Source organism: Hylobates moloch, unplaced genomic scaffold, assembly GCF_009828535.3.
Source record: "Hylobates moloch isolate HMO894 unplaced genomic scaffold, HMol_V3 SCAFFOLD_14, whole genome shotgun sequence".
Lineage (NCBI taxonomy): Eukaryota > Metazoa > Chordata > Mammalia > Primates > Hylobatidae > Hylobates > Hylobates moloch.
In genome coordinates this window covers 46,524,800-46,542,801 of record NW_026652289.1, presented here as the reverse complement: position 1 = coordinate 46,542,801, position 18,002 = coordinate 46,524,800, and the positions used below count along the sequence as shown (strand labels likewise).

The 18,002-nt window shown below is 40.5% G+C and overlaps 1 protein-coding gene across 2 annotated transcripts in view; it reads right to left on the bottom strand.

Annotated features, from left to right (window-relative positions):
* ADAMTSL3 (ADAMTS like 3) overlaps nt 1-18,002 on the bottom strand; it is a 392,111-nt gene that overhangs the window by 5,928 nt on the left and 368,181 nt on the right. For both annotated transcript variants that reach the window (XM_032174471.2, XM_032174470.2), the window contains exons 24-27: nt 16,574-16,690; nt 11,468-11,651; nt 7,299-7,497; nt 1,273-1,370 (exon numbers count right to left, since the gene is read on the bottom strand). In XM_032174471.2, the coding sequence (XP_032030362.1) occupies nt 1,273-1,370; nt 7,299-7,497; nt 11,468-11,651; nt 16,574-16,690 (598 nt within the window). The remainder of the gene's footprint in view (nt 1-1,272; nt 1,371-7,298; nt 7,498-11,467; nt 11,652-16,573; nt 16,691-18,002) is intronic.

The window sequence follows — 18,002 nt, the reverse complement described above, 5'->3', positions numbered from 1 at the left end:
AGAATAGAATAGAATATTAAGTACAAAATTAAAAATAATAAAGTTAATCTTTACTTGATGGGAATCATCTATAATATATTCTTAGGTAGAAAAAGCAAGTTTCAGAAAAATATGTATGTGACCCATGTATGTATTTGTGTTTTAAGTATATCTTTGTGAATGCAAAGTAAAGCATCTGGGATGATGCTTATCAATCTGTGTGTGGTCTGTATCTTCTCAGGAAAATAGGAAACTTAGGTTGTCTGTTGAGAATGAGAGCAGCCGTTCCAAACATTTTCCATTTGAGGAGAATGGTTTTGGCTTGAAATCACTTTGTGGGGAATAGGAAATGCAACTGACTCTACATTGCCAAACCTTACTGAAGGCTCAAAATGGTAACCCAGCCAATTGTCAAGGTCATCTCATTTTCCCCAGCAAGACTCAGAACATGGAAAAGGAGGAAATAGCTAGATATTGAGCATCTTTCATGACCCAGGCTGCCTCGTGTTTCACACTAAGCTAAATCATTAAAACTTTCTAATCATAAGTTCACATGAATGATAATATCCCACTTTTCAGATTAGGTGGCTAGGCAGTCCAGGGTCACACAATAAGTGAGTGATACAATAGAACTCCCAAGCCCCTGATTAGTGTGCCTTCTAGGCTCCCTCCCCACTTTCTGCTGGCTGGGGTGCTGTTCTCTTGGATGGCAGAGCTGCCAAATGGAGGGCATCTGGATCTCTGGATGACCCCATGAACAAAGCTCTTCTATCCCTAAACCATCTACCAGCTCAGACTTCTATAAAAGGAGAAAAGCAAACTCCACTCTTATTTAACCTCCTCAATAAGATTAAAGTTTATTTTACTATCTGCTAACCACTGTGACGATATCCTAATCAAAATATTTTCTAAACAGAGAAATAAAGCAGTTCATTAAAAGCATTAAGAAGATTTAATCTGTAAGCCTAAATGGAGTTTTATTAGGCTTGATTAACTTAGTATATAGAGGGAGAAGTATCTGCCTTTTCTCAGTGATATCCTTTTTCTCCTTTTACCACATAGAGTGGTGTCCCTTTATGTTTAACATCCAAATAATTTGTAATTATAAATAATGCACATTAACTAGTATTTCAGTATAACATATACTATTGAAGATGACACTAAATAAATCATAATTGGAAACTGTCAATTATGAGAGTTGGTAGAAACTAGAAATGATTCTATTTTCAGGCAGTTATAATCATTGTCCTGAGTCAGGAGAGAATGTGTGCTGCTCTGGGGTGGGGCCCCTACCTCCTTCTGTCATCACAGTTGGAGTCAGAGCTGTTGTGTTGACAAGCTGTGTGACGCTGCTGCATCCTCACAGCACGGCCCATGCAACGTCCAGGACACTGGAACAAAAAAGCACAATGCAGTGTAAAGCCTGCAAGCTCATGCATGCTGTGTGTACTAAGATCATGTACTGAGGCAGGATAGCTGAAGACCTATTACAAGGGGACTGTAACCAACTGTTCCCAAGGGGGAGTTAAAGAGGATTAGGGTACAGCTCTGTGGACCAGACACCTCTTTTTCAGAGTCAGGAAGAAACTGCCTAAGCTTCCCATCCCCTCTGTATTAGTCCGTTTTCACACTGCTATAAAGACATACCCGAGACTGGGTAATTTACAAAGGAAAGAGGTTTAATTGACTCACAGTTCAGCACGGCTGGGGAAGCCTCAGAAGACTTCCAATCATGTCAGAAGGTGAAGGGGAAGCAAGGCACCTTCTTCACAAGTGGCAAGGAGGAGAAGTGCCAAGTGAAGGGAGAAGAGCCACTTTATAAAACAATCAGATCTTGTGAGAACTCACTCACTATCATGAGAATAGCATGAGGGAAACTGTCGCCATGATCCAACTGCCTCCACCTGGTCTCTCCCTTGACATGTGGAGATTAAAATTCAAGATGAGATTTGAGTGAGGACAAAAAGCCTAACCATATCATTCTGCCCATGGCCCCTCCCAAATCTCATGTCCCTTTCACATTTCAAAAGCATTCATGCCTTCCCAACAGTCCCCCAAAGTCCTAATTCATTCTAGCATTAACCCAAAAGTCCAAGTCCAAAGTCTCATCTGAAATAAGGCAAGTCTCTTCTGCCTATGAGCCTGTAACATCAAAAGTAAGTTAGTTACTTCCTAGATACAGTGGAGGTACAGGCAGTGGGTAAATACACCCATTCCAAATGGGAGAAGTTTGCCAAAATAATGGGACTATAGGCCCCATACAAGGCCAAAATCCAATGGGGCAGTCAAATGTTAAAGTTCCGATATGATCTCCTTTGACCCCATGTCTCACATCCGGACATGACCCCATGTCTTCCATCATGCTGATGCAAGAGGTGGGCTCCCACGGCCTTAGGCAGCTCCTCCTCTGTGGCTTTGCAGGGTACAGTCCTCACTCCCGGCTGCTTTCATGGGCTGGTGTTAAGTGACTGGGGCTTTTCCAAGCACACAGCACAAGCTATCAGTAGATCTACCATTCTGGGGTCTGGAGGATGGTGGTCCTCTTCTCACAGCTCCACTAGGCAATGCCCCAGTGGGGACTCTGTGTGGAGGCTCCAACCCCACATTTCCCTTCTGCACTGCTGTAACAGAGGTTCTTTATGAGGGCCCTACCCCTGCAGCAAATTTCTGTCTGGACATCTAGGCTTTTCCATACATTCCTCTGAAATCTAGGCAGAGGTTCTCAAACCTCAATTCTTGACTTCTGTGCACCTGCAGGCCCGACACCATGTGTAAGCTGCCAAGGGTTGGGGCTTGCACCCTCTGAAGCAATGGCCCGAGTTGTATGTTGGTTCCTTTTAGCTGAGACACAGGGCACCAAGTGCTCAGACTGCACAAAGCAGCAAGTTCCTGGGCTCAGCCCAGGAAACCACTTTTTTCTCCTATGCCTCAGGGTATGTGATGGGAGGGGCTGCTGTGAAGACCACTGATGTGCCCTGGAGACATTTTCCCCATTGTCTTGGCATTTTGCTCCTCATTCCTTATGCAAATTTCTGCAGCCAGCTTGAATTTCTCCTCAGAACATGGGTTTTTCTTTTCCATTGCATCCTCAGGCTGCAAATTTTCCAAACTTTTATGCTCTGCTTCCCTTTCAAACATAAGTTCCAATTCCAAGTCATCTCTTTGTGAATGCATAAAACTGAATGCTTTTAAGAGCACCCAAGTCACATCTTGAATGCTTTGCTGCTTAGAAATTTTTTCCACCAGATACCCTAAATCATCTCTCTCAAGTTCAATGTTCCACAGATCTCTAGGACAGGGGCAAAATGCCTCCATTCTCTTTGCTAAAGCATAGCAAGAGTCACCTTTGCTCTAGTTCCCAAGAAGTTCCTCATCTCCACCTGAGACCATCTCAGCCTGGACTTTATTGTCCATGCCACTATCAGCATTTTGGTCAAAACCCTTCAACAGGTCTCTAGGAAGTTCCAAACTTTCTCAAATCTTTCTGTCTTCTTCTGAGCCCTCCAAACTGTTCCAATCTGTGCCTGTTACCCAGTTCCAAAGTCACTTCCACATTTTTGGGTATCTTTATAGCAGCATCCCTCTCTCTGCTGTACCAATTTACTATATTAGTTCATTTTTACACTTCTATAAAGAAATACCTGAGACTGAGTAATTTCCAAAGGAAAGAGGTTTAATTGACTCACATATCTGCATGGCTGAGGAGGCCTCAGGAAACTTAAAATCATGACGGAAGGCAAAGAGGAAGCAAGGAACTTTCTTCACAAGGCAGCAGGAAGGAGAAGTGCCGAAGAGGGAAAAGCCCCTTATAAAACCATCAGATCTTGTGAGAACTCACTCACTATCACAAGAACAGCATGGGGGAAACTGCCCCCATGACTCAATTACCTCCACCTGGTCTCTCCCTTGACATGTGGGGATTTTGAGGATTATAGGGATTATAATTCAAGATGAGATCTGGGTGGGGACACAAAAGCTAACCATATCACCCTCCTTTCTCCCACAAAACTTAGACCACCTCTGGGGAGAAGGAAAAAATGACAGGGCAAATCTTGAATCAATTGGGCTTAAGTCAAGAAATGACTATGCTTAAAACCATAAATGTCTGCCAAGTTTGGGTTTTTCTGCTGTGAGCAAAAATGAAGACTTGTGTGCTAAGATGAGTTCAATTACAGGAAAAAAGTTTTAAAATTTTGACATTCAGTTCTTAAAATTTTTACTTATTTATAATAATACCTATTAATTTATCCTTATAATTTATTTTATGCTTAAAAAGGTCTTTCCTGTCATGGTAGTTCTACTTGCATTTACTTACTTATACACTTAACTCTTTAATCAAGTTAGAATTTATTTTCGTGTATGTTCTGAGTCTGTGCTCTGATTTTACTTATTTTTCTTACATTAGTTAGCCAATTTCTCTTACTCTGCCTTTTTTCTTTTTTTGGCTAACCACTTTATTGAGATACAACTTACAAACTATACAATTTGCCATCGAATGTTAATGGAATTTAGAGTTGTATAACCTTTACCATAATCAATTTTAGAACATGATCATCATCCCCAAAAGAAACCCCATACCTTTAACAGTCACTCTTAATTTCTCCGATTGCTTCTTGCCCCAGGCCTCGGCAACCATTAGTCTACTTTCTGTCTCTACAGATTTCCCTGTTCTGGACACTTTGTATAAATGGTACCATGCAGAGTGGTCCTTTGCATCTGTCTTCCTTCAATTACCATAATGTTTTCAAGGTTTAGCCCTACTGTAGCATATATCAGTCCTTCATTCCTTTTGATGGTCAAATATTCAATTGTGCAAGCATACCATAGTTCATCTACTCACCAATTGTTTCCCCTTTTTTATTATTATGAGGTGTTGTTATTTGGGTTGTTTCTACTTAATTACATTGTAGTTATTATTAATAATTCTTCAATGAATATTCATGTACAAGTTTTTGTGCAGACATATGTTCCATTTCTTTTTCTGTTTATTTTTTTTATTTTTATTTTTTTTGAGACGGAGTCTTGCTCTGTCACCCAGGCTGGAGTGCAGTGGTGCAGTCTCAGCTCACTGCAAGCCCTGCCTCCCGGGTTCACGCCATTCTCCTGCCTCAGCCTCCCGAGTAGCTGGGACTACAGGTGCCCGCCACCACGCCCAGCTAATTTTTTGTATTTTTAGTACAGACGGGGTTTTTCACCGTGTTAGCCAGGATGACCTCATGATCCGCCCGCCTCAGCCTCCCAAAGTGCTGAGATTACAGGTGTGAGCCACCACACCCGGCCTCCATTTCTTATTTGTATTTTTTTGCCCTAGGATATAGATCCTGAATGTTTCATTTCTTTCAGATACATACCTAGGGGTGGAATTTCTGGGTCATATAATAGATCTAATGTAACATTTTGAGGAACTGCCAGGGTGTTTTCTAAAGTGTCTGTACCATTTTACATTCCCATCAGCAGCATGAAGGTTCCAATTTCTCCACATCCTCACCAACATTTGTCACTATCTCTTTGACTAATGCCATCCCAGTGAGCCTAAAATTGTATCTTATTGTGGTTTTGACTTGCATTTTTTAATGACTAATGGAAAGCATCTCTTTGTGTGCTTATTGGCCATTTGTATATCTTGCTGATAGTTTATTTGTGTTTTTATTATTGAATTGTAAATATTCTTTACATATTTTAGAGATAAGCTCCTTTTTGATATACAGTTTTTAAGCATTTTCTCCCATTCTATAGGTTGTCTGTTTACTTTCTTGATGGTTTCCTTTGCAGCACAAAAGTTTTTAATTTTGATGCAGTCCAATTTATCTATTTTTGTTGTTGTTGCTTATGCTTTCGTTGTTATATCTAAGAAGCCATTTCCTAATCCAAGCCATGAAAATTTACACCTATATTTTTTTCCAATAGTTTTATAGATTGAGCTCTTAAATTTAGTTCTCTGATTCATTTTATTTTTTCATATGTGGTGTAAAGGGTCCAACTTCCTTTTTTGGAAGTTGTCCTGCATCACTTGTTTAAAAGACTATTCTTCCCCCATTGAATGGTTTCTCAACCTTATAGAAAATCATTTGATATATATATGGGTTTATCTCTGACTCAATTCAATTTCATTGATCTATATGTCCATCCTATGTCAGTACCATACTATCTTGATTACTGTAGCTTTTTGGTAAGTTTTGAAATCAGGAAGTCTGAGTCCTGCAACTTTGTTCCCTTTCAAAATTGTTTTGGTTATTCTGTGTCTCTTCTATTTCCACATGAATTTTAAGATCAGACTGTCAATGTCTGCAAAGAAACCAGATGATATTTTGATAGCAATCACATTGAATTTGTAGATAAATTTTGAGAGTATTATGTTACTAGTAATAATAAGTCTTACAGCTTTCCATTTATTTAGATCTTCTTTAGTTTCTTTGAAAAATATTTTGAAGTTTTTTATCTTCTATTTTTAAAACAATGTTTTCTCCTATGATTAACTGCCTTTAAATGTTAAAGTCAATCTGGTCCGTTTCTGAGCTCTGATTATACACCACAACCTGTGTGTCTTCTGCACTAATGCTGTACTATTTTACTTATGACAGTTTTGCATCATGCTCTGACATAGGATGAGGAAAGTCTCTCTATACCTCCAATACTTTTTTAAAATAAAAATTTATGTCTTTATTGTCATATTATCTCCTATGTGAATGCCAGAAGTATCTTTAATTCCACAAAAAAAGTTCTGATGTTAATCGGAATTGTATTACATGCATATATTCATTTAAGGAAATCGACATCTTCGTAGTACTGAGATTTTCCATTCAGGAGTATAATAAGTCTTTTATATGCGCAACTTTTATGTGTTTCAATAATGTGTTATATTTTTATTTAAGGGTTCCTACATATTAAACTTTTTCCTAAGTGTTTTTATTATAACATTATTAAAGGTGGCATTTGGGATGAAGATTCTGAGGCTTTTGTGCAGATACCACTAATGTTCCCCTCCTCATTTTCCCGAAGGCTGCTTTTATTCTTACTGCCCTAAACGGGTCTACCTTGGAGCTTCTGTTATGGCATCACTGCATTCAAAGAATCCAAACTTGGTTCACTTTTGTACCGGAAGACAGAGATACTATGATTTCTAAATGTTAACCTTGAGGTCAAAGACATACATTCATTTCAGAGACCAGTCAGATTCCCGGCCCCCTGCCCCAAAAGTAGTTTATTGGAAACAAAGTGATTATTATCACTTTATTATTATTAATATCACCTTGTGATTATTATCCCACTATCTGTGTGGACAGATAGTGCTGTCCACACACTAGATGTGTTAGGTTTACCTGGTTCCCCGGTTCCCACTGAACACATGGATGACCCAAACATGGTTTTCTTCCCAGAGGCCGGTCTTTAGGGGCACATGCTCTTGGAGACACCACCTGCACAGTTCCATTGGCTTTTGTCCGCTTGCACGTCACTTGCCGACTGTGGTATCCTTCACCGCAAGACACGGAACACTGTGACCACACACTTGTGAACCACCTAGGAACAAAAACTACAGGACTTTAGTAAGGACTGGTATGCCAGACCTTAGAGGGGGCATCTCATCAAGGGAAAAAGCTGATCCCAACACCATGGCTGCCTTAGGCTGTCACATGTCACTATGGGAATGGGAAGCAGCATAGATGACTCCCAGCCTTTTTCTCAGACCTTCTTTAACTCGGGAGCAACAGTGTCATCATGTCGAGATGACTACTTTAGGAATGGGGTACAGCTGTCTTCAGGTTTATGAAGAGCTGTTACTTGTGTGGCCCCAGAGGGTAAAGCTGGGGCAAATTTAGGAGGAAATTTCCAAAAGGTGGAGTTCAATTCACTGAAACTAAAATGAAGAAAATATATTTCTAGCATCTAAGTGTTGTTCACCCTGCAAGATACTTACATGTTAGCTTGTATAATTCTCATGTTATTCCCATTCTTGTAGAAAAGAAACTGATGTCCACTGAATTGAATAACTTAGCTATGACCACATGACTAACTTGCTAGCAGAGCTAGGATTGGATTCTAGATTTATCTGACTCTAAAGTTCATGCTTTAATGATTATAGGAGACTGAACTTAGAGCTGGACACCTTTGAGATATTCAGTGCTTTGTCTGTTGGGACAAAGATGCTGTTGGGAGACTGCAGAGCAGGGGTTTCTAAACTGATGTCCATGGTTATCCAAGGAAACCACATACTTGGATGGAAAAAGAATTCCATCTTCATTGTCACTAAGCTCTAACTGAAATTTAATATTTCCTTCAATTATAGAAATATAGGCCACAAGTACAGTAGCATTAATAATACCTGTGATTTTGTTACCAATAGAAATCATAGATATTTACACATTACATTGTAACAGGTATCTCAAAATATCATTTATATTCATCACCATATTAAAATTAAAGCACAACTATATCTTGTTATTTTTTGTGTTAATAGAGAAGTAAATCTAGATCAGATCTTGTTTGTTTGTTTGTTTGTTTGTTTTGAGACAGAGTCTCATTCTGTCGCCCAGGCTGGAGTGCAGTGGCACAATCTTGGCTCATTGCAACCATTGCCTCCCAGGTTCACGCCCTTCTCCTGCCTCAGCCTCCCGAGTAGCTGGGACTATAGGTGCCCGCCACAACGGCTGGCTGATTTTTTTTGTATTTTTAGTAGAGATGGGGTTTCACCGTGTTAGCCAAGATGTTCTTGATCTCCTGACCTCATGACCCACCCGCCTTGGCCTCCCAAAGTACTGAGATTACAGGTGTGAGCCACCACGCCCAGCGATATATCAGATCTTTAAAAATATTTCACTAAGTGAACTTCAGTATAATTGGTTTCCATTGTAATCAAATGTATTTTATTTTACATATTTAAAAACCTTGTTCTGACACAGTATCCATAGGCTTCTCCAAACCACCAGAGGGAGCCGCGGCACAGAAATGATGAGAAGCCTTGATGTAGAGGGATCTGGGATTAGATGATCTCTATGGTCTCTTCTAGGTAGGAACATGTGGGACTGTTTATCCTAGGAGTGTGCAAAGGTTTTAGAATATTCGAGATACAAGACTGCTGACAAATTTCCCAATGTGGATTCTCTCCACGTTTTGAAAATCAAGAAATGCCATAAAACAGCTTTCTCAATCAGGTTACTCCAAATTACTGAAGCATGAGTTTGCTGCTTTCTGAGGGATGACCTTAACATGAGATCTTCCTTTTGAGAATTACAAAGGGTACTGGAAGACCGATCGGTTAGGGTGCCTGCAACATTGATAGCCCTCCTAAGAACATGTCCCTAAGGAACCTATTTTGCTTTACACTGTGACCCTGCCTCCCACTCTCCTCCAAGGCACTCTTAGAGACTGGATCTAGTGTGGACATCTGCCCAAGGGCAGTGAGCTATATAACATTAAACATTTCTCCAGTTTCTCATCAGTAAAATGTTAGTATCTTCCTCATTGGTTTGTACTCAACAAATGCTTTTTTATTTGTTAATTGTTTTTACTATGGATTTTGGTACTATTTGGTCAACTATCTGCTAGGGTCTGTGTTGTAATCATTCATTCATTGATTTCATAAATATTTTTAGGGAGTATATGATGGAGCAGACATTGTGCTAAGTGCTAGGAATAAATTGTTGAGCAGAACACCTCTGGATTTACTCCCCATAGAATTTACAGTCTAGTGGGAGAGCAAGACAGATAATTGTGGTAAGAATTATGAAGAATGATAAGGATGTATAAAAATCATATAGCATAAGGCGTGATTTACTTTGGAGGGCTAAGTTCAGGGATGGTTTCCCTGAACATGTATTGAGGTATATATAGATGAACAGAAATGACTAAGTGAAGAGAGAGGAGACAGTGTCCTAGGCAGAGGGAGAAGCATGCGCAAAGCCTCTGAGTCAGGAAACAGAATAGCATATCTAAGGGACAAAAAAAAGACCAGCATGGAAGATCAAATAACCAGTGTGGGAGAGACAAGTGATAAAAGAGATAGCCCAAGGCCCAAATATGAAGAGACTTCAATTCTTCCACTCATTTACTCAGTCAGTCAGCAAATATTTACTGAGCACCTACTATTGCTAGGCACTATCTCAAACATGAGATAAAAAGATGTACAAGATAGTCACAATCCCAGTGCTGGAAATTTTGGCCTTTGTCCTAAGATAAATGTGTAAATTGCACATGGCATCATTTACAAAGCAAAAATGTAAAATATATTTTTAGTTGGACACTCAGGATTACAGTTTATTTAAAAATAATGTTTTAAAAGTAGATGTGTTTACTGAGAACCTCCCAGGTGACAGGTACTGAGTTAGACACTTTATAATCAATTTTTCACTTAATTTTCAAGATCATCTTGTGAAGTTGATATTTTTATTTGCACAGGTAGAAACCTAATGAAACTAAGAGAACCATCATGATGAATTTGTTTCAAATATCTTTATTCTTAGAGAGTGGACAAAGTACTCCAGGGAGGGAGGTAAGAACCAGGAGACTCCTGGAGTAGTCCATGTAAGAAACAACGATGGCTTGGACTTTAGTGGTAACAGTGGAAATGGACAAGAATGGATGGAAGTGAGAGAAAGAGGGGCGTCTAGGATGTAGTCATCAAGATCTGAAATACTGGGGATGGGGTAAGTTTGCTGGAGACCATGAATTTGATTTTGGACATTTAAAAATTACTGATTTGTATTACCTATTGCTTAGAAAGCTTATTAATGGTTTTACCTCCAGGGGTCAAGTCTAGAGAACTGTGTTTTTAACTAGTGCCTCTGGTAATTCTGACCCAATGAATTATCTCCTAAGTAAACCCAAGAAATTAGTCTCACTTGGCCAGGCGTGGTGGCTCACGCCTGTAATCCCAGCACTTTGGGAGGCCGAGGCAGGTGGATCACGAGGTCAGGAGATCGAGACCATCCTGGCTAACACGGTGAAACCCCGTCTCTACTAAAAATACAAAAAAATTAGCCGGGCATTGTGGCGGGCGCCTATAGTCCCAGCGGGAGGCTGAGGCAGGAGAGAGACGTGAACCCGGGAGGCGGAGCTTGCAGTAAGCCGAGATCGCGCCACTGCACTCCAGCCTGGGCGACAGAGTGAGACTCCCTCTCAAAAAAAAAAAAAAAAAAGAAATTAGTCTCACTAAAGTCTTAAAGAACTGATAGGACTGTGTGTGCAGGAAGCAGGTTTGGGTAGTGATTGAGAACAGGGGCTCTAAAATCAGACTATCTCAATTTGAATTCTGGTCCTTATAACTGTATGGACCAGTTATAAGGAGTTATGGAGTTTCCCCATCTATGAAACAGGAAATTAACATCTACCTCACAGGCCATTGTGATCCATGTAAAGCACTTAGCAGGATGCCTAGTATACAGTAAGTGATAAAAAGAATCTTAGCTATCGAATTATTATGTCCAAATTACTGCACCTTTCAAAACAAACAAAAACTTGGTGTTGATGAGATACAAAGAGTGACTTCACTTACCTCGCTGGGCAGTCCCGGATGTTACAGGGCTGAAACCTAGCCAGTGGCTTCTGGAGGTGATCACACAGGGCCTCACTCACTTCCTGCCCATTGGCCATCACACACTGGGGTCTCTGAATGCGGGCTCCCAAATGACCACAGGTGGCAGAACAATGTGACCAGTTACCAGGCTCCCAAAAAGGCTCTGCAGAAAGAAAACAAAACATCACGACACCCCCAAAAGGGAAATGATGATGAGCTAGAGAGGACATGGCCAAAAACCACCATGAGATGTTTTTTGGTTCTTTAAGTCTGGTTCTTTAAGTAGCATATGGAGAGAAAGCCATCTCATAGTGCAAGGGAGTCCTCTAAATCTTATTTTCCCTCAACTAATGTACTGTAATAACTGGTGAGAATGGTGGCCAGAATGGGGTCCTTGGACCACAGCCTGGAGAGGGACTATCATCGGCCAGCTGGGTCTGCCAGAAAAATCCCAGAGAGAGAGGAGGCACTCTCAGCAGTGGGCTGCCTCCTCAGCGTTCTCTAACCACAGCCAACAGGACAAGAGAGGAGGGCCTCTCTAGGGGATGCCCTAACGGGTTCAATTTCTCAAAAGTGGATCAGGCAGAGAAACGAAAGATGATTTAGCAGGAGGAACAGGGACTAGGGATTAAGCAGTAAGGTTAAAGATGCATTTGAGTTCTGTTCTTATTTTTCCATTAATTCTTAATCTAAACTTCAGATTGATCCTGTTACTGCATAAATAATTTGTCACAGAGACATCTGAAGAGATAAACGTAGGAGTTTCCTTTACAAGAGTAGAGGCTGACCACCTCCAGTAATCCCAGCTTTTTAAAAATTTTAGTCCCTATTCCAAACAGCCTTCCCCTTCCCTGCTGACACTCAGCAAAAGATGAGGTAGGACATGATGATGATGGATTTGTGTGTGATCACAGAAGGTGCCAGATTTTCCTGTAATAATTGCAAGTAATTAATAGCTACCAGCTGTGTCCACAGGCTCCCTCACATAGCAGAGTGATTTCTTTCACTTGTTTTCCAGTTTTTCCTTCTGATTTTTGAACTTCATTTTAAATTGCACATGGCATCATTTGCAAAGCAAAAATGTAAAATATGTTTTTAGTTGGACACTCAGGAGCACAGTTTATTTAAAAATAATTTTTTAAAAGTAGATGTGTTTACTGAGAACCTCCCAGGTGACAGGTACTGAGTTAGACACTTTATAATCAATTTTTCTTCTAATTTTCAAGATCATCTTTTGAAGTTGATATTTTTATTTGCAGAGGCAGAAACTGAATGAAACTGAGTAACTTGCCCAAGGTCTGTCATCTGTTAGCTGGGCTGGATCCCAAGTGTGTCTGACTCTATTATGCCACATTTCACAAAGATAGCTTGGCAGTTCAAGGCAGGACATGTGCATTTCTTTTAAAATGTGTGTTTTTTTAATTGAGGTATAACTCATATACAATAAAGTGATTATATCTCAGGTGTGCAGTTTTACAAGGTTTCGCAATTGTAAGCACTTACGTAACCATGATCCAGAGCAAGGGATGTAGTATTTTCATCATCCCCCTCTTGCCTCTTTTCAATCAATTGCTCTCCCCTCCCAGGCAGCAACTCGTCCATTTCAATCAGTATACATTTTACTTATTCTTGGACTTCATATAATATGTATATGTATTCTTGTGTATTTGGTTTCTTTTTTTTTTTTTTTTTTTTGACACAGAGTCTCACTCTGTCACCCAGGCTGGAGTGCGGTGGCGTGATCTCGGCTCAGTGCTGCCTCTGCCTCCCCAGATTCAAGCGATTCTCCTGCTTCAGCCTCCTGAGAAGCTGGGATTACAGGTGTCACCACCGCGCCTGGCTAATTTTTGTATTTTCAGTAGAGATGGGGTTTCATCATGTTGGCCAGGCTGGTCTCGAACCCCTGACCTCGTGATCCACCTGCTTCAGCCTCCCAAAGTGCTGGGATTACAGCTGTGAGCCACCGTGCCCAGCCTTTGGTTTCTTACATTGCTTAGCATAATGTTTTTGAGACTCACTCATATCATTGTGCATGTCAGTAGTTCATTTCATTTCTTCTATTGCTGAATAATGTTCCCATTGTATAAATATACCATAGTTTTTAATCTATTCTCCTGTCAATGACTATTATCAATAAGTTGAATATTCGTGAACAAAGCTTTTTGTGAACATTTTTTTTCAGGTAAATACCGTGAGTGAAACTGCTAGGTCGAGGGTAGGTGTGCACTTAACTTTTTTAGGAGCTGCTAAATAGTCTTTCAAAGTGGTCTAAACATTTTACACACTAAGCAATGCATGACAGTTTCAGTTGCTTCACACTCTTGCCAAAATTTGGCATTGTCAGTCTTTTTGTTTTTAGCTACTCTACTGGGTATGAAATTGTATGTCACTGAGGTTTTAATTTCCATTTCCCTGATGCCATCTATATATCATCTTTTGTGAAATGTCTGTTCAAGTCTGTTTCCCACTGTGTGTGTGTGTGTGTGTGTGTGTGTGTGTGTATGTGTGTGTGGTGGGGGATATTCATTGTTAACTTGTAGGAGTTCTTTATATATTCTAGATATAAGTTCTTCATCAGACATATGTTCTGCCAATATTTTTCCCAGTCTATGGCTTATGTATTCATTATTCTTATTGGTGTCTTTGATGAGGAGATCTTTAAAATTTTGATGCAGTCAGTCCAATTTGATAATTTGTTTTTGTTTTCTACTTAGTGCTTTTTGACACAAATGCATTTGAAAAGCAGATCATGCCATATCACTACCATATAAGACTCCTCAATGACCTCCCATGTTTTAGGAGTAAACTCTTGAGTCTTTACCTTGGACCTCAAAGCTCTGAATGATTTGGTCCTCAGCCACTCTCCAACCTCATCTCATATCCCTCTCCCTCTCCCTCAACTGTGCCCTAGTCACATGAATCTTATTTCCATTCTGAGGCCACATTAACCTTATTCCAATTTTATGGTCTTTGCTTCTTTCTCATTTTTCTGCACAAATGGTTTCACCTCATCCTTTAGGTCTGGGCTCAAATATAACCTCTTAGAAGGCCCATCCCGACTGTCTTCACTAAAGCGGCTTCCTCCTATCACTGTGTATCTCATAGCCCTTACCACTGAGATATATCTTAAATACTTATTTGTTTGCTGGTTTCTTGTGCATCTTTCCTACTGGAATGGCAAGACCATAAACACTACCCTGTTCAACACTAGGACAGGGTATGTGAAATATTAGCCATGCCACCAATATTTGTTAAATTAATAAAGGAGTCTCTTTGAAATGCTAAGCTAAGGATCCTTTGAAGGACTGGGACATTCCACAATGTGTGTGTGTGTGGTTGTATATTTGGGCATGTGCTTGTGTCTGTGCGTGTAGGAGGTGGCAGAACAATGCAGGTAGTCCCAATAAACCAAGAGTTTTGACTATTCCAAAGGCTTCGCCTTCACCAATAGCTTCAGCCTCACACATATCCTTTTTGTTTTTCATTAATTTATTTTAGGCAGTTCTTGTGATCTTCATGTTCCATGCCACATGCAACACACCACGGTTTCTCTGACTGGAATTTCCTCCTTCCTCTTCCCAGAACAAATATCATGACCTACATGAAAACTCAGTTGACTTCTCTAGAGAGAGGTAGGGCCCCTTCCTTGATGATACCATTGTACTTTGGTCATCTTTTTATTATGGAACTTGTCACAGTGCTTTACAGTATCTCTTTACGTGACTGCCTCCCTCTTCAGACTGTGAGCTTCTCAAGGAGGAGGTCATCTGCATCCCCAGACCTGGGAAGAGTAAGCACTGGGCAAATATTTGTTGAATGTCCAGTGAATGGATATTTGGGTATACAATAATGTTAGTATTATGTTTAAAAGAGGAGAAGAAATGTATCATACAAATACCATAAGAGAATGATGTCATAAGTAACGTGATGGATTGCTGATTGGCAGCTCAACACTATTTTCCCCTTCTGTGCTCTCTCTTGCATCTCAGGAGGTGAAAGCCTAGAAACTACATTTCTTAAAATCCCTACCGGTAGAGTTATATTCTGCATGATACATTATGCAAATGAGAGGCACTGTTCAAGATTTAAAAGGTGAAAATGACGTGGCCATTACTGTTCCTATATAATAGACAGAGTACAAACATGAGGTTTAAAAGGAGTTTCTTTGTGGCCAGGCACAGTGGCTCATGCCTGTAATCCTAGCACTTTGAGAGGCCGAGGTGGGTGGATCACGAGGTCAGGAGATCGAGATCATCCTGGCTAACAGGGTGAAACCTCATCTCCACTAAAAATACAAAAAATTAGCTGGGCGTGGTGGCAGGCGCCTGTAGTCCCAGCTACTTGGGAGGCTGAGGCAGCAGAATGGCATGAACCTGGGAGGCGGAGCTTGCAGTGAGCTGAGATCATGCCACTGCACTCCAGCCTGGGCAGCAGAGCGAGATTCTGTCTCAAAATAAATAAATAAATAAACAAAATAAAATAAAAAATAATTAAAAAAAGAGTTTCTTTGTGTCCTTCTATGATTTACCCATTTTTGAGCTACAAGGAGCTGAGATGACCAGTAATGGTTTCCTGTGATTCTAGCATTTCTGATTTTCTTAACTCTACCTTGATCCCTTGGCCTTCTGCAGAGTTTTACAAGCTTGTAATACTTAGATTAGGTTCTCCTGATTAAGCACTGATGCATAACAAAGTTGGTGTGTATGGAAAATTATGTCTTGAAAAAAGAACAATTAAAAAATCAATTCCGATACTTATAGCAGATTATTAATATCTATTAATATTTACCAAATTGGCAATAGTTTTGAAACTGGAAATCAATATCTATATTATCACAAATAATGGTGCACATTTGAGATATGAGTTCTGTAGGCTTCCTCAGGAGTGGATTTTTCTAAAAAGTGTTTCAATATGGAAAGAATAAGTTGAACCACTAAAGACTGAGGGTCAAGAAAAAGGCTGGCCAAATGCCTAGAAATAATTTTACATATTGCAAAGTGAAAAACACAGATGGTCTTTTAGCTAAATCCTTTTCCTTACACACGCCTCACACATAGCAAATCTGAAAAGGTCAAAATCCCAGACCTTGAGGCAGGGGTTCTCCTGTTGGGTCATTGCTGTTGGTTCTCGTGTTGGTTGCCTGGAGAACGTACTTTTTATGTCCTTGCGGAAATACAATTCTACTCTCTGGCGATCTTCGTTCTGAGAAAAAAAAAGTAGCACTTTTTACCAATTAGACATTATCTAATTATTGGTCCAGCTTGGGTGTTCTTAAAGACAGCTATTAGAAAATGAGTCCTCTCTAATAACACTGTGCTCCTGGATACTCAAGCTCATGACCACAGGTCTGGGAGGTGTGTGTGAGTATGGATGTGTGGGGTGTTATAGGAGTTTAGAGTTACTCACTGTGCTAGCATGTGGCATCTCTACATGTTTCCAGGGTTTCTAGCCTAAACTGCAAGATGAAAAAAATGTATTCAACAGAATTCCAAAAGGGACTGGAGGAAGCAGATTGGTTGGATAGAGCTCTGCCTCTCAAGAGGGAATGCTGGGAGCAAGAGAATGGGCAGTGTTCCCTAGGCTTGCATGGTGAGGAGTACGGGCTTTTAGGAAGGTTGTGAAGCTTGCACATAAGAGCAGAGGATGGTGGAGGAATGCCGTGATTTGATCTCTCCATCAAGTTACCAAAGTCATGAGCTGCTTGGCTTGAGGGGATTCCTGAGAGAAGAGGTATGCCAGGTAGGAGTGAGACAAGCATGCAGATTCATGAGTGGAAATGGGCAGAAGAAAGAAACAAGGCTGGGGTTTCTCAGGGAGCATGGATAAATCATTCAATAACCAGACAGAGTTAGCCTAGCCAATCTGTTGCAACTCTTCCATTCCAAGATTTTGGAAGATCACACAGAGGCTTTTTGGAAAGAGCCACATGGTGGCACACCACTGCCTTTGTCAGTACTAAGAGTCCATGAGGGGTAGCAGGGAGAGCACCAAAAGAGCAGACTACATATTCGGGCACTAGTCCAAACTCTTTATGAGCCCAAGGCTCCTCATAAATATAATGAGATTAAAAAATACCACCCGCAACACTGTGCTATCATAAGTATCACAAGAATTAATGCGCATCAAAATGCTTTGTGCGTGACAGCTATTCCAACTCCCTGCATTGGCACCCCCTATCTCTTTATATCTCTGGGCTCCTCTAACTGCCCACAAGGGAAGCTATGGAGAAATCTCTTTCATGTTTTCTCCTCTTGGTTTAGCAATGGATTTTATACTCTTATACTAATTTTGCCAACGGTTCAATTTCATTCCTTCATGAAACCATTACTTAACACTAACATCTGGCCGGGCGCGGTGGTTCACGCCTATAACCCCAGCACTTTGGAAGGTCAAGGCAGGCAGATCACGAGGTCAAGAGATTGAGACCATCCTGGCCAACATGGTGAAAACCCGTCTCTATTAAAAATACAAAAATTAGCTGGGCATGGTGGTGCGCGCCTATAGTCCCAGCTAC